The sequence below is a fragment of the Syzygium oleosum genome, unplaced genomic scaffold, assembly GCF_021117445.2.
Source record: "Syzygium oleosum isolate NSW1041296 unplaced genomic scaffold, Sole_v2.1 Sole_v2.11, whole genome shotgun sequence".
Taxonomy (NCBI): Eukaryota; Viridiplantae; Streptophyta; class Magnoliopsida; order Myrtales; family Myrtaceae; genus Syzygium; species Syzygium oleosum.
Window position 1 is genome coordinate 4915881 of NW_026607495.1, and position 22918 is coordinate 4938798.

Consider the following 22918-nt stretch of genomic DNA (forward strand, 5'->3'; position numbering starts at 1 on the left):
ACTGCCACTACTGACCGCAATTTCCTCTTATGATTGCCTACAATCCGCAATGTAAGAGAAATTTAGGAGCAGCTTGGGAGACAACAAGATGGAGACAAAACAACTTAACTGAATTTTTAATGTACCTAGATCTGATGCTGTGACCCGGACGAAAACATCCTGATTGCTTCTGGATTCAATCAGCGTTCTGATGTTGAGAAGATCTCCAAACCAAAGCAGACACCCGCTTCCCTTCCTGCTTACGTCCGAATTGTCATATGCGGTGCAAGGACAATTTTTCAGGCACTTGGCTCTACATTCGTGGAGGCTCATGCTTGAGTTCACCCAGTAACTCAACATATCAGGAACCTTCACGCCCTTCAGCTTCTGGAACCCTTCTCCTTCAGGACAATTCAGGGGCTTCCTCTTAATGCACCCGCCAGACCAAAGGAGCATTGCCCATTCCTGGGGCGATTTTGGGGTGTACCCTGTCAAGCAGCTGCATATCCGGAAGTCACCAATTGTGTACACAGCATTAGGCCCGCATTTTGCATACTCATCGCAGGAATCGTTTGGCAGCTCAGATACGACTGTCCACTGCGTGTTATCATTCCAGAGACAGCATTGGAGCGTGCCAGAGTGGGTGAGGAAGATCCTCATGATGGTGGACTCGTTGATGAGTTGAGAGGCATAGTACACTTCTTGAGCAGTTGTCACGAACTGGGGATGAAGATCGCATTCGGGATCATGAGCACTCCGCTGAACTGGATACCATTCCACGGCCTGCTTTGTTCAACTACCAAAGCATTCTTGCGGAGGGACTTCTGGGTCAATCCCTGGAGTTCGACCGAGTATATGAAGTCTCATGTTGAAGGATCATCGGAATCCCTCCAGGAAGTGAGGTACCGATTCAACCCAATCCTCAGGTCCCTTCCTAGCTTCATACCTGCAAGTAACGTATTGGAAGGATGATCAGAACTCTGCCACAGGAAATTCCCCGAACCGTTGTTGCTTTCATCTGTCAGGACCAGATTCCCGGAGTCCAGGAGCTGTGCAGCCACGTTATCATAAGTCACATTCACGGTGTTCGTGGACCAAACAACCCTTCCCGTTCCATCAATGATGACTAGATTCCCTCCTCTTCCAATCTGCAGGACTCCTGACGAGCCGTTGATTGGATCATCTCTGTTTGCAACCTAGACAATGGTCTTTACCGGGATATTGTAGAACCATATCCCGACATACCGGTTAGATGAATTTCTAGGGCTGAAGAATCCGAGCTCAAACTTTGTTCCCGCTGAAACAAGAGTCAGCAGATTTGCTAAGCTCTGCTGCTGTTGAGAGCAAGGTGATGGAGATGAAGAAGTGAAGACGAGAGTGAAGAATCTCCATCGAAGAAACAGAACCCAGATAGCGAATCACATGCAATAGTGAGGCTCAGGCTTTGAGTTTAGTCGGATTCGTGTTCTTTCAAACAAGATCGGCGGCTACAGTTATTAGACAAGCTTGAAAATGGCAGAAAGAATTATTCATACCGAAATTGATTTGACCAAACTGGCATGCGGTTATACACGGCCTGTTTAGCGGAAGACCAAGTGAAAAATTTGTTGGATAAATCCTGGAAAGAGAGCATAGATATGGATTACGTTCACTATTGGCTTTGTCGATAAAGAACGGACCAATAGTATGGTTTAGGGACATCACGATCTCATGTTTGAATTACTCAGATTGGTTTTGATACACATCTTATTCGATTGATTTGGTGACTCGGATAGTTCATAGAAGTTTCACTTTGTAAAGACAAACAAGAAATAGTTGCTGTGAACGAAAATGTTATTGGGGGACTCCATCCACTAGGATGTTTGACAGTTCTTGCATCGCTCCGTCGTCTCCGACTTTTGACTCTGACAAACTTACCTCTATAATGTCAACCATCAGCTTTCGAAATTCCAACGTACAGCCCCTCTAGTCCATGGGTACACACATGGAGGATAAATGAGCGGCCTTTCCAATTAAAAATCCATCAAACATCATAAAAAAAATTCTTAGGTCCGAGGTAGCACAATATGAGTTTCTAGATTAAGAAAGAATAAATTTCGACTGTTGGATGATTTTGTAAAGATAGAAACTTGAGGATGACTAACGAAAATTATTGATTGTAAGATTGCTAGTGTCGCTATTGATTAAGAAAAATTACGACATATGAAAACAATTACAAACTGCAAAAGAGTGTTTTGATAATTGAGATAAGTTACTAAGATCAGAAAAACAGATCTATGATAGATTTGGAACTTGTAATTATCTCGGTAAGAATTTGTTTACAATTTTCCATAGAAAGTTACAAATGCTAGGATATTTAACCTTACGAGACTTTAAAGTAATGATTGCATGTGAAAGATGATTATTAACTAGTCAATTACACTGACTTACTTGAAATTTACAATTATCGAGGAAAATGACCAAGTATTAGTATCATAACTAACGGAAAATTTGAGGCATATTACTATGCTATTGGTTAATTACTAAGTGTTAGCATTTTCATGTTACGAATTCTACAAATTACCTTCTATAAAGGTACATTGCTAGTTATAAGTGCAAATGATTTACAACAGTTACAAGCCAATTACAATCTATAAAGTTAAATTGCTGCCTATAAATATGACTAGATGATTTCAAACAAATTACCACAAATACAAAAAGGGCTAATGCCATTGAAAACCTCAAATTGATATACTTGTGCAACGTTGACCCTAAACTAATTTTTATATCATAAAAAATCACAAACGGGTATGTTGGTGTCATGTTTACCCCAAAATTGGTAGACGTGTGCCACATTTACCCTCAAATTATGGTCAATCTAGGATTTTTTGGGGTAAATTTGGTATGGGTGTACTAATTTGGAGTAAATATAGCATGAATGTATTAATCTGGGATTTTTCGTAACATAAAATATAGTTTTGGATAAATGTGGCACGGACGTATTAGTTCGGGAGTTTTTGTGATATAAAAATTAATTTAAAATAAATGTGATATGAATGTACCAGTTTAAGACTTTTGTTGGTATTAACCCGCTCAAAAAATTGGGGCCGAGTAAGTAGACCAGTCCCCTTTTGCCGCCCACGCCCTACGGACCCTAGAAGCCACTACAATTGCAATCAACTAAGTCTTCCGCCGTGTAGATCAACGCAGACAAAATTGGAGTAATTGGCACGAGTCAAAAGGGGTTTTTGACCCAACACGCTTGAGGAAATGCGCCACTACTGTGACACATGTCACATCTAAGAATCTCCATCCTACATTTTGAAATTAGGCCTTAGAATAACCCCCTAATTATATAATTGCCAAAAATTGGCCCTATAAAGGTGGTGAAACATTAGGACAACAAGTATTTAACCTAAATATAAATATATGTATGTTTTTTCCAGAAGCTATAAATAGTTGACGACGGATCGATTTATATAATTGATTTGGAAAGTGACGTGCCTAATAAATAGTAGATTTTTTTTTTAAAAAAGGATGATATTTCAATACTCAAAACAAGGCATCCCGCATCATTTTACAAATGATTTATGAACCCATATTTCTCTATAATTGTGAGGGGAATCTGCGTCGTCTATAACCCAAGTGAGATCGGGGGCATTGCTTGGGAGGCCTTCGAACTCGCAAGCAGCACCCAACTGCTGAGGCAATGTATGTGTAGCATTATTCAAAATCATATGGTATGGTTTTTAAGGAATCAAAAATCAGATCTTTCTTGTGAATGTTTTGCGGTTCTTTTTGTTGTTTCCCATTAACATGTTTCAGTCTCAGGAATGCGCATATTAGCAAATGAGAATCCGTCTAAGAGCAGCACCATTCCCAAAATCAGACAAATTTTGCCTCTTTTGAGGATAATTCAGGTAGATGAGATTCTGAACACAAAGGTGGTTATGAAATCTTTTGATGCAGTTAAAGAGAATGACTTTGTGGCTATTAAGACTCAAAATAAGATACTAAACCTTAGAAAAGTTGCTGTTCAGCTCAAGTATTGTCATTGACACAAACAAATAAGTGATATTCAATGTCCGAGTTTCGCTCCCTGTAATCGCTGAGTATTTATTATATTTATTTACTTTTCAAAGTAATAGTTTGATTTCAACCAAAAAAACAAGCCTACTAGTTTGACGGCAAAGAGTGGACGAAATTCATATCTCCTCAAAGTGTGAAAGTGCATTATTGAGATCGGAAGACGACCATACATATGTGAAAAGATCAAACAATGAATTGAAATGTGTCACATTTTTTGGAGGGAAAATTGTTGAAAAAGTCTTAAATCTATTGTACGGCGACCAATTCAATCCTACACTTTTCAGTTTAGCCAATTTTTTTTAGTATTAACTTTTTTGATGATTTTCTAATATAGTCATTCCGGCCAATTTTAATCGGAAATTGCTGATGCAGCGGTCCGGTCTCCATCGCTGATGGCCGCCCTACGTGGCACAATTGGCGCCGACGTGGATGATTTTACAAATTTTTTTAAAATATCTTTCTTTTTTCTCTCTTTTCTTGTCTTTCTTTTTTTCTAGTTTTCCTTTACCGTTTGTCTCCATCCTTAAACCCGGATCTGGGGTTGGCGCCTCCTCTCCTCCGTAATCAACTCCTCTTGTGAATGGTAAGCTCGCTTGTCGTCGCGAAAAACACAACTTTTGCCTGCAGTTCAACGCCTTCTTCCTCGTAAAGCTCTTCATCTCCTCACATGCCACGCGACCCTCGTCTCGGCCGTCTCCTTCGTAAATCCTTGCCGGCTCTGTGGCGAGCTTTAATAGTGTGTCCTTGTCTTCATTTATGTACTATCTTTTTCTCCTTTCTTGTTTCCATAGGGGAAGTGAAAATAGCCATGAAATAAAATATCACTTCTTAAAATAACGATAGTGGGATGAATTGTCCTCTAAATAAATATTACTTCTTAAAAATTTTGGGCACTCAAAATGAAATAAAATTTATCGAAACGAATGCGATTGGAGCACCCAAATTAGCAAAAGGGGGAGAAAAAGCGAAGACATTCCAATCAAGCAAGTAATAGGGCTTGGGCTTATTGTTGAGTTTTCATCGAGAATGAGCCAATGGAGCCCAATTCAAACACAAACGTACTACATTTAATTGGTCAGTCCTGAAGTTCGTGACTTGAATAATTCTTTCGCGTGTTGTGTCACTCCCACAATATCACATGTATTAGGAAGCTCTTGGCCCTACTTTTAAGTTAGGGTTAATACCACAAAAAATCCCAAAATGGTACACCCGCATCAAATTTAATTTAAATTAAATGAAATTACATGTTACACCCTTATATTCATAGTGTTGTCTTACTCAACCCCATACAATTATTATTTGTCCCAATTTCGCTCAGAATCTGAAGTTCCAATGTCTGCATGATGAAATATCTGAGCACCTTGATTTGCACGAGGCAAAGGAGTATTTTTGTCAGTATATCATCTCCCTAATTTATGATATTCAAAAAGTCGTATGCTATTTTCTTAATATCTCCAATTAGATGAATAACTGTGCTTCCCATTCTACTATTACTGAAGGTGAGCGTTAATGCATGTACTGTTTATGGGCTTCAGAATCTGTCCAGTCAGAAGCTAGAATTGGGGATTTTTGCCCAATGTAGATAAAAATAGGTTATCGATAATCAGTTTTACAAGGTATAGACAATTCGTCTTTTCGGGCACGGAAAGATAGAATTGCCCTTGCGATCCAGTGAGCTAGTAGCAGTATGATTAATTGTTCAAACAAGCACTAATTCCGAACAAATTATGACAGTCATTTGAAACTCTCATCACCTGCATCTCCTATCAATAATGTCTACTCTATTGATACAAGTTGCTGATTCCTCTTGTTGCCTAGAATAGTTAAACTCCATGTTAGCAAAAGTTACAAAACTGATCTGGCAGCTTCTTAGCGTCTGAGGAGCACTCCTAGAATATTTTTTTGTTACATGGGAATGCTTGATCTGATTCGAAAGATAGGATAATGAAACGTTGGTCACATCGAGTCCAATCATCGGCCATTGAGCTCAGTTATGGTTACCTCGTTCGCAGATGCTCCTGCAGTCGATGGAAGGTTGAGAACATTGCCGCTTCCGTTCAAAATGAATGCCGGCTTATTAGGAGACGCAAGAGCTGCCTCGTTACCCAACATTAAGACAATGTCCATCATAGTTGGCCGGTCTGCTGCGTGTTCTTGTACGCACAGTAGGCCGATTTGGATGCTTCTCGAAACCTGATGATAGTTGTAGGGTTGGGTCATCAATGAATCAACTATGTCTGAGGATTTTCCTTCTTTCCATAAGTTCCAAACCTACAAAAGATGAAGGTAACAAAATCTTACAGAGAAGCATTAATATCTGATTTCAAAAAGCAGTCGAAGGTAAATCAGGGTGAAGGAATTTTTGTTTTAAGTCCTTACATGTGCTATTAGATTCAGAGATGCACTATCATTGTAGAAATCGGTGTTCCTCTTGCCACTGATTATTTCCAGTAATATGACACCGAAGCTGAAAACATCGGATTTGATTGAGTATAATCCTTGCATTGCGTATTCTGGAGACATGTAACCGCTACACAAAATTGGACAACATGAATATCTCAGGACATCTAATCAACATGTATCTCTCCCCTTATTGAGTGCTTGGATGACTTGGTTAGATAGTATAGAATAACTTACTATGTTCCAACCACCCTATTGGTACTTGCTTGGATCTGGTCTTCTCCAAACATTTTAGCCATCCCAAAATCGGAAATTTTTGGATGCAGTGCAACATCAAGGAGGACATTGCTCGCTTTGAGATCTCGATGTATGATTTTAAGTCTTGAATCTTGGTGAAGATATAAAACTCCTCGGGCAATTCCAAGAATAATTTTGAAACGTTGGTTCCAACCAAGGTTTGTCCTTTTTGCTTCATCTGTGACCCAAAGCCGGAATAAAGAATTCACCGCTCGTTATATCATGAAATCGATGCCAATAGCAAGGCGCTTTAGTGAGTACACAAAAAGGAAAAAGAAGGTGAGGCCATACTGAAAATGAAGCAGTCCAAACTTTTGTTAGGCAAATACTCGTAGATTAGCATCCTCTCGTCTTGACTGATGCAACAGCCCAAAAGCTTCACGAGATTTCTGTGTTGGAGTTTGGCTATAAGCATTACTTCATTCTTGAATTCTTGACTCCCTTGTCCTGAACTCTTCGATAACCTCTTTACAGCTACTTCCTGTCCACTGGCCAAGCGCCCCTGAAATATCGTCTCGCCTTAAGACATATCCATGAAAACTACTTTGTTATCTTGTTTCTTAGTCGTGGCTTTCTTAAGGAAACCCAATTGTTGACCTCATATTTCTACATCAAACATCTTGAACAACTGAGACTAGAGCAGAAAGGGAGATCAAAGGATTTTAGTGTTAGGACATGGTATAGTACCTTGTAGACTGGACCGAATCCTCCTTGTCCAAGCTTGTTCGTTGAGGCGAAATCGCCTGTGGCAGCTTTAATTGTGGTGATATCGAAGAGAGGTAATTCTTGATCTTTTGCTGTTCCATCTAGCTCCTTTCCAATCTCAGAGCCTATCACACAAAATAACTAGGAATCAGTATGAGTCGAACCTAATTGTAAATTGTCGTGACAAGCATATGTGGCTTCAAAAGACCCAAATCCTCGAGTTGCTAAAAGCGCCAGAACTTTAGTGCCATACATGTATCTATCTGGTTTTAAAAGCAGCAAAATAGGGGACCGCAGCGTAGACAGTCCAAGAAACATGCAGATAATTTTACCTTTTCTTTTCTTTTTCACGAGCACAATAGACACCGCAAGAGAGATTATTGCTGCAGCAGAAACTAACCCTACCAAGGTTGCCAGCACCTTTTTCCTCGAAAGAAATCCTTTCTTCTGAAACTCAGCTGAGAGGATTAAACGTTTAGTCAATCTATCATATATACTGACTGGGAGACTGCAATCACAACATATTAGTGACAAAAATTTGAGCAAATTAGAATTTCTTAATGATTTTCCCTTTTTTAGGATTACCTAATACAAGTGCATCCACGCGCACATATAAGTCTCGCCCTCCACCTGAGATCACTCTTGTATCCATCAAGTCTCCGTACCACATCAAGCATCCACTTCCTCCTCTCGTAAAATCTGCATCTGCATAGGCCGTGCATGAACAATTCCTCAGGCATTCACTTTTGCACTCCCTCAAAGTCATATTCATGTCGAAAGATGCGACCGAAGTGTCTGGCACTTTTACGTCAGCTACTTTTACGAACCCTTCACCGTTCCGACAAATCGATATTTGATTCTTCCTTATGCACCCACCTGAACTGTCTCTCATGCTCCAATCGTTCGGGGACTTAGGGGTAAACCCGGGTAGGCAGTTGCACTCAATTTGGTCCATGCTATCAGAATGACAGTTTCCATTGGCACCACAATGCCCATAGGAGTCACACTGGTCCTCTGGTTTGGTGAAAAAAGTGACCCATTCGCTTTTATTTTCGACCCACGTAAACAGTTGCGCGATTCCGGACTCTTGAACCACTCCCCTCACAAAGATCGACGAGTTAAAAACAGTCGACACCAGGACAACCTCATCGGCATCAATTATGATGCTAAAGTTAAACCATGAGTACTGGCCTACAGCAGGGATCATATTCAATCTGACTCCAATATAGGGGCTCGGTTGCCACAATGGAACCCGATTTTTGTACAAGGTTAAGTGTGGGAAACCACTGGGGTTGATCATGAAATAAGTCGTTCCCGTTCCGGGGTCATCCTTAGACTTCCAAGATGTAAGGATTCTATTTAGGCCACTGGTTCGGTTGAGCCCAAGTTTCATGGAGGGGAGCAAAGTATCGGTCGGATAGTCGAAACCCTGCCAAAGGACTGAACTTTTCTTGCCATCCTGAAACAGAACAAGATTACCTGAATCCAAAAGTTGAGCTACGCAGTTACTCGCCACCGAAGATGATGAAAGATTGCTGCTCCAAACAGAGATTCTTCTCTTTGTGTCGTAGAGTATGAGATTCCCCAGATTGTCGATACCGAGACGTCCCGAAGTATCTTTGATGGGGTTGTCCCGGTTGGCGACCCACACGACCGTTTTCCCTGGAATTTTATTGTACCAAATCCCTAAGTACCGATGGCCAGAATTGCCAGGGCTAAAGAAGCCAAGAGCAAAATCTCCCCCACTGGAGATCAACACATCACCATCTCTGATTGAGCTTTCTCTAGTAATCAGGTCAGTGGAAATGCACGCTCTAAAAAGAACTGATGATATAATTAAATTGAGAAGATTGCTAGGCCAATTCATGAGTATGAAAAGTAGACAATAGCATATGGCAAACTGCAGTACTAAATGGGGATTTTGCTATTTCTGGCTGCTTTTTCTTGCCCATCTTCTAATGGATGTTCACTTTTGTAAGAGAAGCAAATTGGGAAGAAGAAACTATTTGATGCATCGAAGTGTTGACCTCCTGGAATATTTTTTCACTGCAGTCAATCTCGTAATTATTGTAAGGTGGCTCTTACATTGCTTCTTTTTCCCGCCACGCCAGGGAGGGAATTTTTAAGTTCACGGGTGAAGAGTGAAAGAAAGAAACTTACATTTGATGTCTGCATTACAGAAGAAGCAATTGACAATAATTGAATGACTTTACTTTTTCAGTGAAGGTAGGTTTAACTAGATACTAAATGGGTTATATTTTTTTACTGTGTTGAGGCTCCCCAGGTATTGGGCTCTGATCAACAACAACAGCAAAACTTTCTTAGAGATCAAAAGCATTCTCATGAGCGAGGGCAGTAAAATAAGATGAAATATTTGCAGAATAAGATGAGGATTTCACCTATAGAATTTACTTTATCTCTGGTGTTTTTCGTGTTGACCTACAGGAATGCTTTTCATTATTGTCAATCTTGATGGCTTGTCTTGGGCTCCACGCGTAACATGCGTGGGACACGATTGTAACAGAGCACTTCTCATCAAAGCTAAATTGACCCGCCCCGGGGGTCAATAATACAATGAAACAAGACAATGCTGGATGATTTGTTCAGCACCGACCTGTCGGCTTTGAATCTATACCAAATCAATCTGCCCAAAATTTCTGAAGCCATAGTAAGCATCATTATCCATGCTTTGTCTTTGTCCTCTGTCGAATCTGTTTACATCTTTGCGCGTTGTTCTTTTTTCATTGATTCACTGTACTGAACAAGCGTAATTTTTGGATGAGTTTTTACGTGGGGAATGAGGTCCGTGGACGTGTTTCCTTCATAGAACAAAACTCCATAAGTTCCTGATGTAAATGATACTTTGTGGATTCTCTGGAAGGATATTTTGCGGTGTAGCCCCAGCTCAAATGTGGACGTCTTTTTGCTGATTATAGTCTTTTTCTAGGTTTTTGTCTTGCCTGTTCAGGACACTTCATGGATTTATCTGCGAGCAGACATAGTTGACATAAGATGACTCCAGACTTGTGATTAGCTTTGCAACTGCAGGTCTTCCAGGTAAAGCATAGATCTAAAGTCGATAAACACTCAGTGATTGCGAATTTCTTGACGAACATAATGCCCTGCACCGACAGAACTAGATGATTATCTACTTCATCCCGGATTTTCAGCAACAGCAAATGACTTTGTCCAATGTCATTTTCTTTGGTCCTTATGCTTTGAACTCCAGATAACTCGTCCCAACTAACAAGTGGGTGAAGAGTCCAAAGTAGCGCTTCACATGGCTTCATTGACCCGCCAGCTGGGGAAATTCTTCAGTTCGCATATAAAGAGTAATAGAAGATTCCAATTTGGGAGGTTTTGGAGAAAAAATGTGCTGGTTGCCCAACCGCGTGAAGCTAGGCAATCAGACAAGTGATACGAAAGTTGGATAGAATAAAGGTTTTTGGTCGAGTCAAGTCATCACAAAGCTCCATTTCCTCCCACTTCTCTTTGCATTATTTAGAGACCATCACCTTTTACCCCAATTAGATAAACAAAAAGCTTAAATGTTATTCCACTTATCTAACATTGATTTTACAAAAGAATAATTTAAAATTGCTTGATGTAATATGGAAAGAAGTCATTGCTAATTAACTATATATGTTGACTAATAATATAAATAAATTGTGAAATCTTTTAATACAGAAGCTATTTCTTGAGTATCAGTATAATGTAAATACAAATATAAATATATGTACATCAATGATGTTCATTGGAGATGAGGAAGAATAAGGGTGTTGTGTAATTTGATTTCGACAATAAATAATGACAATTAAAGATGATTTTGGGTAATGGGTTGGTTCATGTTCCAAATATGGTCCGCTTGTTCTTGTCATTGCTTTTCTCAACAAGTTGTGTCCTTTAGACTTCTCTAGGTGAAACTTCAAAGGAGCAACGCCTATAAGTTGGATAATCAACGCCCTGATTTTATGTTCAATTAGCGAACAAACGCCACATTCCTTCATCATCTTATTTCCACTCGTCTTCTTATTTTCTTCACTTTAGTGGATCGGGAGTTATCTCTAACCATACCTTCTCTGGTAGAAGACAAAAAAGTCGGGGCACGGGAACACTTCACTAGTTAAGAAATATGCGGAAGGGAGAATTGTGTGATATTTGTATATTTTTGTGTGCTATAATGTAGAGTGCATGAGCAATAGGTTTTATTGGATGACAATATAAATATAATATTGATTATAATTAATCGGAGATATGCATAATCAAGAGAGATATATGCATAATTAAAAGAGATGTGGAAAATCAAATAAGATATCCTAATTATCTCTAACAACACTGATTTGTTCCCATGCAAGGAGTTTTGCTTGAGAACCGTAATTTATCATCTCTTATTCCCGCGATTTTTAGGATATTAATTGGGGGCCGATATTCGTTATTGATTTGTTACGCCTACTAATCTATTTTGGGAGGAGTAAAGTGATCACCTCTTTTTCTTTTTCAGTTCACAATAGTGTATTATTTTTGTCTCTCCTACTCTAACTCTGATCTCTCATATTTTTAGTTTGCCTCCCCCACTCAATTTAGTTATCATTGGATTGTGTGCCTAGTGGGTTTTCTTACAATAATGCATTGTTTTTTCATATATTGGAAAATGTTAAGATTAATTTAGAGGGAGAAAGTAGATAACTCATAATAATAGCCCTAATTTACAATAAAGAAATTTAGTAATTATTCTATTGGTGTAATGTATGCTCTTGCACTATTTTCCCTTGAATTTCAAAGTGTTTTTGCCTTTGTGTTTGATTATTCAAAGTGTTTGGAAGTGGAGGAGTATAAAAGAAGATTAACGAGGAGCAGAAAGTAGAGAACGAAATCAAGAATCAACAAGTACAGAGTCTGAGCATACTTCGATTCTACTACTTGTCTTTCCTAAGCCAAACATTAAGATCTTAAGGGACATTTTGTAAGAGTGATTGTGTGAGATAGAAAATTCTATTATTCACAGAGTGATATCGCTCAGAACTTGTAATCCTTTTTTATCATATAGTGGAATACAGCCAGTAGGCTGTCAGTATGGGAGACTGGACGTAGGCTTGATCTAAGTCAAACCACTATAATCTTCTGTGTACAATTTTTCTATCCCTAAACTCTTATTCTATCCTTTATACTGCACACTAGCACATTTGTTACAAAGTCTTATTAGAATCTGATTGTTTATCAGACTTTAAGATTGATCATTTGTTTCCACTTTAAAAAATTGATCAAAAAGTCTTAGATCACCTATTCATCCCCCTTAAACAATTCTTGCTAACTACATCATGATTTACATCTTATTCGATTGATTTGATTACTCGGGTAGTTCACAGAAGTTTCTCGTTGTAAAGACAAAAAAGAAATAGTTGCTGTGAACGAAAATGTTCTCGAGGGACTCCATCCAATAGGATGTTTGACGGTTATTGCATCGTGCTGTCGTCTCATACTTTTAACTTTGACAAACCTGTCCATTGTCAGCTTTCAAAATTCCAACATATAGCCCCTCTAGTCCATGGGTACACTCATGGAGGATAAATGAGTGGCCATTCCAATTAAAAATCCATCAAACATCATAGGAAATTCTTAGGTCCCGTGTAGCACAATATGAGTAGCTAGTTTAAGAAAGAATAAATTTCGACTGTTGGATGATTTTGTAAAGATAGATACTTAAGGATGATTAATGAAAATTATTGATTGTAAGATTGTCAGTGTCGCTATTGATTAAGAAAAATTACGACATATGAAAACAATTACAAAATGCAAAAGAATGTTATAATTATTGAGATAAGTTACTAAGATCAAAAAAACATATCTACCATAGATTTAGGCTAACATTCGTATTAGTTGGAACTTGTAATTATCTTGGTAAGAATTTGTTTACAATTTTCCATAGAAAGTTACAAATGCTAGGATATTTAACCTTACGAGACTTTAAAGTAATGATTGCATGTGAAAGATAATTATTAACTTGTCAATTACACTGACTTACTTAAAAATTACAATTATTGAGGAAAATTACCAAGTATAGGTATCATAACTTACGGAAATTTGAGGCATGTTACAATTCTATTGGTTAATTACTATGTGTTAGCATTTTCATGTTTCGAATTCTAAATTACCGTCCATAAAGGTAAATTACTAGCTATAAGTGCAAACAAGTTACTACTGTTACAAGCCAATTACGATCTATAAAGTTAAATTGCTGCCTATAAATATGACTAGATGATTTCAAACAAATTACCACAAATTCAAAAAGGTCTAATACCACTGAAAACCTCAAATTTATGTACTTATGCCATATTTACCCTAAACTAATTTTTGTATCATAAAAAATCACAAATGGGTATACGTGTCATATACCCGTGCCACATTTACCATCAAATTGTGGTAAACTTAGGATTTTTTGGGGGGGGGGGGGGGGGGGTCAATAAGGTATATGTGTATTAGTTTGGAGTAAATGTAGTATGAATGTACCAGTTTGAGAATTTTTGTAAAATAAAAATTAATTTTGGATAAATGTGGTACTGTTATACCAGTTCAGGAGTTTTTGCAATACAAGAATTAATTCGAAATAAACGTGACACGAATGTATGAGTTTGAGACTTTGGGTGGTATTAAATAGTTCAAAAACTTGATGGCGAAGATCGGTTCCCTTTTCTCGCCCACGCCCCATGGACCCTAGAAGCCCTTTCAATTGTGAACGACTAAGTCTTCCACCGTGTGGATCAATCGCAGACAATATTGGAGTAATTGGCACGAGTCAAAAAGGGGTATTGACCCAACACGCTTGAGGAAATGCTCCACTATCTTGACACATATGTCACTTCTAACAATCTCCATCCTACATTTTGAAATTAGGCCTTAGAATAACCCCCTAATTATATAATTGCCAAAAATTGCCCCTGTAAAAAGGTGGTGAAACAATAGGAAACTGGTTGCATGAAAAAGACAGCCGGTATTTAACCTAAACATAAATATATGTATGTTTTTGCCAGAAGTTATAATTAGTTGATGACCGATTGATTTATAAAATTGATTCAGAAAGTATGTGTGTGACAAAGAGTTGGAGAAAAGTGTCAAAAACGTTCTAAACTTTTTACATTTGTACCAATTTAGTCATAAATCTTTTTTTGGTGTCAATTCGGTCCTAAACCTTTTACATTGGAGCCAATTCAGTCCTAAATATTTTTTTTGTGCCAATTCAATCTGAAACCTTTTGCATTGTGCCAATTCAATCTTAAACCTTTCGCATTGGTGCCAATTCAGTCCTAAGCCTTTTTTTTTGTGCCAATTCAGTCTTAAATATTTTACATTTGTGCCAATTTAGTCCTAAACCTTTTGCATTTGTGCCAATTCAATCCTAAACCTTTTGCATTAATGTCAATTCGGTCCTTCCGGCTAATAGCTATTTAGGTGTCAAAGGACTAAATTAGCACAAATACAAAAGGCTTAGGACTGAATCGGCACAAAAAAAAAGGTTTAGGACTAAATTATCACCAATACAAAAGGTCTAGGACTTTTTTGACACTTTTCCCTAAATAGTCGCTTATTAAAAAGGAGGAAGATATTTCAATACTCAAAACAAGTTATGCCACATCATTTTACGAGTGATTCGTGAACCCATATTTCTTTATAATTGTGAGGGGAATCCATGCCGTCTATAACCCCAGTGAGATTGGGGCATTGCCTGGGAGGCCTTTGAACTCGCACCGGGTAGGCAGTCGAAGTAGCACCCAACTGCTGAGACAATGCATGTTGTTTTTCTTTAACGTGTTTCAGGCTCAAGAATGCGTATATTAGCAATGAGAATCCGTCTAAGACCAGTACCTTCCCAAAATCAGACAAATTTTGCCTCTTTTGAGGATAATTCCAGTAGATGAGATTCTGAACACGGAGGTAGCTATGAAATCTTTAGAGGCAGTTAAAGAGAATGACTTTGTGGTTAGTAAGAGTCAAAACAAGATACTAAACCTTAGAAAAGTTTCTGTTCAGCTCAAGTATAGTCATTGACACAACAAATAAGTGATATTCAATGTCCGCAATTTTGTCCGCTGTAATCGCTATGTGTTTATTATATTTATTTACTTTTCAAACTAATGGTTGACAGCAAAGAGTGGACAAAATTCATATCTCCTCAAAGTGTGAAGGTGCATTGTTGAGATCAGAAGACGACTATACATATGTGAAAAGATCAAACAATGAATTGAAATATGTCACATGTTTTAGAGGGAAAATTGTTGAAAATGTCTTAAACCTATTGTACGGCGACCAATTTGGTCTTACACTTTTCAAATTAGCCAATTTAGTATTAACTTTTTTGTCGATTTTCTAATATAATTTTTCCGGTCAATTTTGATCGGAAATTGCTGATATAGCGGTCTGTCTACATCGGCTGCTGGTCATCCTATGTGACACGACCGGTATTGATGTTGATGATTTTGCAATTTTTTTTTAAATTTCTGAATTTTTTCACTCTTTTCTTTTCTTTTTTCTAGTTTTCCTCTACCGTTTGTCTCCATCCTTAAACCCGGATCTAGGTTTAGCGCCTCTCTCCTCCGCCATCAACTCCTCTTGTGAACGGTAACCTCGCTTGTGGAACAACGTTGCCTGCACTTCAATGCCTTCTTCCTCATGAAGCTCCTGATCTCCTCACCTCCTCTGCAACCCTTGTCTCAGTCATTTCTTTCGTAAATCCTCGCCGGCTCTATGGCGAGCTTCAATGGTGTATCCCTGTCTTCATTTAGGTAATCGCTCATTTTTTTTCCTTTCTTTTTTCCATCAAAGAAGCGAAAAAAGCCATGGAATAAAATATTACTTCTTAAAATAACAATAATGGGATGAATTATCCTCTAAATACTACTTAAAAGTTTTGGGCACTCAAATGAAATAAAATTCAAGTCAAATAGAATTCCTCCTTATGAAAATAAAATTCTATCAGTTGAATTTTCAAAATAGAAAATTCAAGTCAAAATAAAATTCACACCATTTATTAAAACGAATGCGATTGGAACACCCAAATTAGCAAAAGGGGGAAAAAATAGAAGACATTCCAATCAAGCAAGTAATAGGGCTTGGGCTTCTGGTTCGGTTGTCATTAAGAATGCGCCAATGGAGCCCAATTCAAACCCAAACGTATTATATTTAAATTGGTTAATCATGAAGTTTGTCTTCACTCTCACATAATCACATGTATTTGAAAGCTCTTGACCCTGTTTCTAAGTTAGGTTTAATAACACCAAAAATCCCAAACTGATACATCCGTGCCATATTTAATCAAAACTAATTTTCGGATCACAAAAAATCTCAAATAAGTACATCTATGCTACGTTTACTCCAAATAAATGTTCATGTGATAAAAAATTTCAAACTCATATACATATACCACATTTATCCCAAATTCCATATGAGACTTTGATCCTACCGGAACATCCAACAAGAAAAAGTTCTATTAATAATGTGACAATGACAAGTAAAAAGATTAAACAATAAAAGGCATGATTATTGAAAATTTAATTGCAAAGTCGGTGAGAATCGTGTAACACGAACATGATCATTGATTCGTTATGCCGCATCGGTTATGTACGTGATGAGCAAGTATCCAATGAGTGCAACATATATGCTAGATTAAATCTCGACCATCCAATCTTATGGGTCCTATGTGGGTTTCCACATGGATCCATTAACTCTGAAGATTGGGATTCAATTTAGTATAGGTAAATAGCTTAAATATATACGAAAAAGTATTTGCATTTCTTTGATACACCAGAAATTGAATTTGTATCGTACACCTAAACCACACATCGAGAGGCCATTCCTTAGACCATTAAACCAAGTTCCATGGGATTCACCAAAGTCTTGTTTCTAATTGGTAAGCTTACATGTACATCACTGACATACTAATCTAAAGTTAACTAATTGGTGTTCTGACTTATGTTCACATGATTCGATAACATTTAATAAAATTAAATTTTGTGAATAGTCATCATCATCTCTCGTTACGGAGATTACACATTACCCTCATATATATGCCGAGTTGCCTTACTCAACTCCATAAAAATATTATTTGTCCCAATTTGGCCCAGAATCATTGTTCCAATGTCTGCATAATGAAATCTTCAAGCACCTTGAGTCGCACGAGGCAAAGGACTAAAATAGTCAGCATGTCGTTTCCCTAATTGATGATATTCAAAAATCGTACGCTGGATTTCCAATAATTAGATGAATAAAAGAAGATTCTAAGTCAAATTGAAACTTTTGTTGGAGGGAAAAGAACTGTGCTTGCTGTTTTACTATTACAGAAGGTGAGCATTAATTCATGTAATGTCACGTGCTTTGGAATCTGTCAAGTTAGAAGCTAAATTTGGGATTTTTTGTGCAATCAAGATAAAAATAAGTTAATGATAATGAGTTTAACTAGGCACGGACAGTTCGTTATTTTGGGCACAGAGCAACAGAATCGTCCTGCATCTCTTATTACAAATGTCTAATATTTTGATACAAGTTGTTGATCGCTCTTTCTTCCCTAGAATTCTGCATTTAGATAGTTGAACTCCATTTTAGCAGAAGTTACAATACTGACGTGGTAGCTTCTGGAGCACTCCTAGTATTATTTTTTTTGGCTACATGGGAATGCTTTATCTGATTTTTTTTTTTTTTGATAATCGAGGTGTCCGCGCGGCCGGCGAGCTAGGGCTCAAACCAGCGGTGATGCCCAACTAGTCCTCGAGGGGGGCTAGCGCAGCATCCCACCGCCACGACCCCCCACTTAAATCACCGATGGGCGAGTTTTGAGCTCAGGACCTCTCGTGAAAGGAACTGAGCGCAAACCAACGCGGCCACCGATGGGTGGGTAGTGCTTTATCTGATTTGAAACATAGGAAGATGAAACAATGGTCACATCGAGTCCAATTATCGACCATTGAGCTCGGTTATGGTTACCTCATTTGCAGATGCTCTTGCTATCTGTGGAAGGTAGAGAATGTTGCCGCTACTGTTCAAAATGAATGCAGGCTTATTAGGAGACGCAAGAGCTACCTCGTTACCCAACATTAAGACAATGTCCATCATGCTTGGCCGGTCTACTGCGCATTCTTGTACGCACAATAGGCCGATTTGGATGCTTCTCGAAACCTGACTAGAGTTGCAGGGTTGGGCCATCAATGAATCAACTATGTCTAACGATTTTCCTTCTTTCCATAAGTTCCAAACCTACAAAAGTTGAAGGTAACAACTTTTAGAGATTAAGCAATGAAATCTGATTTCAAGAAGCAGTTGAAGGTAAATCGGGGTGAGGGAATTTTTCATTCTATGTTCTTACCTTTGCTATTAGATTGAGATATGAACTGTCATTGTTGAAATCGGTGTTCCTCTTGCCACTAACTATTTCTAGTAATATGACACCGAAGCTGAAAACATCGGATTTGATTGAGTATAGTCCTTGCATTGCGTATTCTGGAGACATGTAACCACTACACAAAATTGGACGACATTAATATCTCAGGACATATAGTCAATTTGTATCTCTTCCCTTAGTGCATTAATTGACTTGATTAGACAGTGTGGAATAACTTACTATGTTCCAACCACCCTGTTGGTATTTGCTTGGATTTGGTCTTCTCCAAACATTTTAGCCATCCCAAAATCGGAAATTTTTGGATTCATTGCAGCATCGAGAAGGATATTGCTCGCTTTGAGATCTCGATGTATGATTTTAAGTCTTGAATCTTGGTGAAGATATAAAACTCCTCGGGCAATTCCAAGAATAATTTTGAAACGTTGGTTCCAATCAAGGGTTATCCTTTTTACTTCATCTGTGACGCCAAGTTGGAAAAAAGAATTCGCCGCTCGTTATATCATGAAATCGATACCAATGGCAAAGCGTTTTAGTGATTAAATTAACACAAAAAAGAAAAAGAAGGTGAGGCCATATCGAAAATGAAGCAATCCAAACTTTTGTTAGGCGAGTACTCGTAGATTAGCATCCTCTCGTCTTGACTGATGCAACAGCCCAAAAGCCTCACGAGATTCCTGTGTTGGAGTTTGGCTATAACCATGACTTCGTTCTTGAATTCTTGACTCCCTTGTCTTGAACTCTTCGATAACCTCTTCACAGCTACTTCTTGTCCACTGGCCAAGCGCCCCTGAAATATCGTCTCGCCTTAAGACATATCTATGAAAACTACTTTGTTACCTTGTTTCTTAGTTCAGGCTTCCTTAAGGAAACCTAATTGTTGACCTCATACTTATACATCAAACATCTTGAACAACGGAGACTAAAGCAGAAAGGGAGATCAAAGGATTTTAGTGTTAGGACATGGAATAGTACCTTGTAGACTGGACCGAATCCTCCTTGTCCAAGCTTGTTCGTTGAGGCGAAATCATCTGTGGCAGCTTTAATTGTGGTGATATCGAAGAGAGGTAATTCTTGATCTTTTGTTGTTCCATCTAGCTCCTTTCCAACCTCAGAGCCTATCACACAAAAGAAGTACAAATCAGTATGAGGGAGCACTGATTGTCATTTGTCGGGACAAGCATCTGTGGCTTCACAAGACCCAATTCCTCGAGTTGCTAAAAGCAGAAAAAGGACTGTAGCGTAGACAGTCCAATAAACATGAAGATAATTCTTACCTTTTCTTTTCTTTTTCACGAGTACAATAGACACCGCAAGAAAGATTATTGCTGCAGCAGAAACTAACACTATCAAGGTTGCCAACACCTTTCTCCTCGAAAGAAATCCTTTCTTCTGAAACTCAGCTGAGAGGAGAAACTCTTAGTTTATCTATCAAATAAGACTGACGGTGCACCTGCAACCACAACATAGTAGTGATAAAAATTTAAGCAAATTCGAATCTCCTACCGATTTTCCTTTTTTTAGGATTACCTAATACAAGTGCATCCACACGCACATATAAGTCTCGTCCTCCACCTGAGATCACTCTTGTATCCATCAAGTTTCCGTACCACATCAAGCATCCACTTCCTCCTCTCGTAAAACCTGCATCTGCATAGGCCGTGCATGAACAATTCCTCAGGCATTCACTTTTGCACTCCCTCAAAGTCATATTCATGTCGAAAGATGCGACTGAAGTGTCTGGCACTTTTACGTCAGCTACTTTTACGAACCCTTCACCGTTCCGACAAACTGACATTTGATTCTTCCTTATGCACCCACCTGAACCGTCTCTCAAGCTCCAATTGTTTGGGGACTTAGGGGTAAACCCGGGTAGGCACTTGCACTCATTTTGGTCCGCGCTATCAGAATGACAGTTTCCATTGACACCACAATGCCCGTAGAAGTCACATGGGTCCTCTGGTTTGGTGAAATAATTGACCCACTCGCTCTTATTTTCGACCCACATGGACAGTTGCTTACTCCCGGACTCTTGAATTACTACCCTCACAAAGATCGACGAGTTAAAAACATTTGACGCCAGGACGATCTCATCAGCATCAATTGTGAAGCTTAAGTTGAACAATGAGATCCAATTCCATCGGACTCCAATATAGGGGCTCGGTTGCCACAACGGAATCTGATTCTTGTACAAGGTTAAGTGCGGGAAACCACTGGGGTTGATCATGTAATAAACAGTTCCTGTTCCGGGGTCATCCTGAGACTTCCCAGATTTAAGGATTCTATTTAGGCCACTGGTGCGGTTGAGCCCGAGTTTCATGGAGGGGAGACAAGTATCAGTCGGATGGTCGAAACTCTGCCAAAGGACTGAACTTTTCTTGCTATCCTGAAACAGAACAAGATTACCCGAATCCCAAAGTTGAGCTACGCAGTCACTTGCCACCGACGATAACGAAAGATTGCTGCCCCAAACAGAGATTCTTCTCTTTGTGTCGTAGAGTATGAGATTCCTCAGATTGTCGATACCAAGACGTCCTGAAGTATCTTTGACGGGGTTGTCTCGGTTGGCGACCCACACGACTGTTTTTCCTGGAATTTTATTGTACCAAATCCCCAAGTAACTATGGCTAGAATTGCCAGGGCTAAAGAAGCCAAGAGCAAAATCTCCACCACTGGAGATTAACACATCACCATCTCCGATAGAACTCTCTCTTGTAATCAGGTCGGTGGAAATGCACACTCTGTAAAGAACTGATGATATAATTAAGTTGAGAAGATTGCTAGGCCAATTCATGAATATGAGAAGTAGACAATAGCATGAATCAAAATGCAGCACTGGATAGGGATTTCGCTATTTCTTGCCCTCTCTTCTAATGGGTCTTCCCCTTATATAAGAGAAGCAAATTGGGAAAAAGAAACTATTTGACGCATTAAAATGTTGACCTCCTGGAATATTTGTTCACTCCAGTAAAACTTGTAATTATCGTAAGGTAACATTGACATAGCTTCTTTGACCCGCCACGCCCGGGAGGGAATTGTCAAGTTCATGGGAGAAGAGTGAAAGGAAGGAGAAACTCACATTCGATGTTTGGAGTTAAAAAAAAAAAGCAATTGATAAATAACCAAGTGATTTAGCCTATTTCGTATCTCGTTGAATCTACCTTTCCTGAAAAAGTTAAGTCGTTTAATTTTTTTTAGGGAAAATACCACAAAAAACCCTAAACTATATCACTTGTGACAAATTTATCTTGAACTTTTTTTGTGACATGAAAAACCTCAAATTATGCCACTTGTGACAAATTTACCCTGAACTTTTTTTTGTAACACGAAAAACTCCAAACTATGCCACTTGTGACACATTTACCCTATAATACTTTGGCCTATGGGCATTTTCGTTATTTTCCTTTTTCTATTTTTTTTTCCTTTTTTTTTCTTTTCTTCTCTCTTCCCTCTGCCGGCCATGGCTGAGGGAAGCCGGCGAGGGCGGCCCTCGCCGGTGCTGGGGTTGGGCGAGGGCTGCCCTCGTCGAATCTGAAGAGAGCGACCCTCGCCGACATCAGGCGAGGGCAGCCCTCGCCTGAGTCGGGCTAGGGTGACTCTCGCCTGACGCTGGCGAGGGTGGGCAGCCCTCGCCGACATCGGGCGAGGGTCACCCTCGGCTGGGCGGGGGAGGGTAACCCTCCCTCGACTCAAGCGAGGGCTGCCCTCGCCCCACCTGACGCCGGCGAGGGCGGCCCTCGCCCCACCCAGCGTCGGCGAGGGCGGCCCTCGCCCCACCCAGCGCCGGGGAGGGCCGCCCTCGCTGGCTTCCCTCCGCCATGGCCGGTGGAGGGAAAAGAAAAGAAAAGAAAAAAAAAACCGAAAAAAAATAGAAAAAGGAAAAAACGAAATGCCCATAGGCTAAAGTATTGTGGGGTAAATGTGTTACAAGTAGCATAGTTTAGAGTTTTTCGTGTCACAAAAAAAAGTTCAGAATAAATTTGTCACAAGTAATATAGTTTGGGATTTTTCGTGTCACAAAAAAAGTTTAGGGTAAATTTGTCACAAGTGACAGTTTGAGATTTTTGGTGCATTTTTCTATTTTTT

The 22918-nt window shown here is 39.1% G+C and overlaps 1 protein-coding gene and 1 pseudogene across 3 annotated transcripts; both read right to left on the reverse strand.

Moving 5' to 3' along the window:
- Positions 1-27: 27 nt before the first annotated feature.
- LOC130139361 (S-locus-specific glycoprotein S13-like) lies at positions 28-1914 on the reverse strand (annotated as a pseudogene).
- Positions 1915-5867: 3953 nt separating this feature from the next.
- Positions 5868-21695, reverse strand: LOC115673805 (G-type lectin S-receptor-like serine/threonine-protein kinase RKS1). Of its 3 annotated transcripts, none has more exons than XM_056315739.1 (7): positions 20363-21695; positions 20110-20235; positions 19808-19950; positions 7036-7246; positions 6685-6922; positions 6427-6577; positions 5868-6318 (listed from the first exon to the last, which is right to left on the reverse strand). In XM_056315739.1, the coding sequence occupies exons 1-7, from the start codon at positions 21624-21626 to the stop codon at positions 6019-6021; spliced, it is 2433 nt and encodes an 810-aa protein (XP_056171714.1). In that variant the 5' UTR covers positions 21627-21695; the 3' UTR covers positions 5868-6018. The 3 variants fall into 3 exon arrangements, with proteins under 3 accessions (XP_056171714.1, XP_030451917.1, XP_030451920.2); XM_030596057.2 differs by lacking the exons at positions 19808-19950; positions 20110-20235; positions 20363-21695 and adding exons at positions 7432-7574; positions 7782-7907; positions 8035-9580; XM_030596060.2 differs by lacking the exons at positions 5868-6318; positions 6427-6577; positions 19808-19950; positions 20110-20235; positions 20363-21695 and adding exons at positions 7432-7574; positions 7782-7907; positions 8035-9581 and having other exon boundaries at positions 6684-6922.
- Positions 21696-22918: the final 1223 nt, after the last annotated feature.

Bases quoted from the DNA above. Each gene is read 5' to 3' on its own strand.
- LOC115673805 (XM_030596057.2), bottom strand. From the start codon at position 9,316: ATGAATTGGCCTAGCAATCTTCTCAATTTAATTATATCATCAGTTCTT. The intron at 7,247-7,431 runs GTACTATACCAT...ACGATATTTCAG, and splicing joins GATTCGGTCCAGTCTACAAG to GGGCGCTTGGCCAGTGGACA. The intron at 6,319-6,426 runs GTAAGGACTTAA...CATCTTTTGTAG, and splicing joins CTCTGAATCTAATAGCACAT to GTTTGGAACTTATGGAAAGA.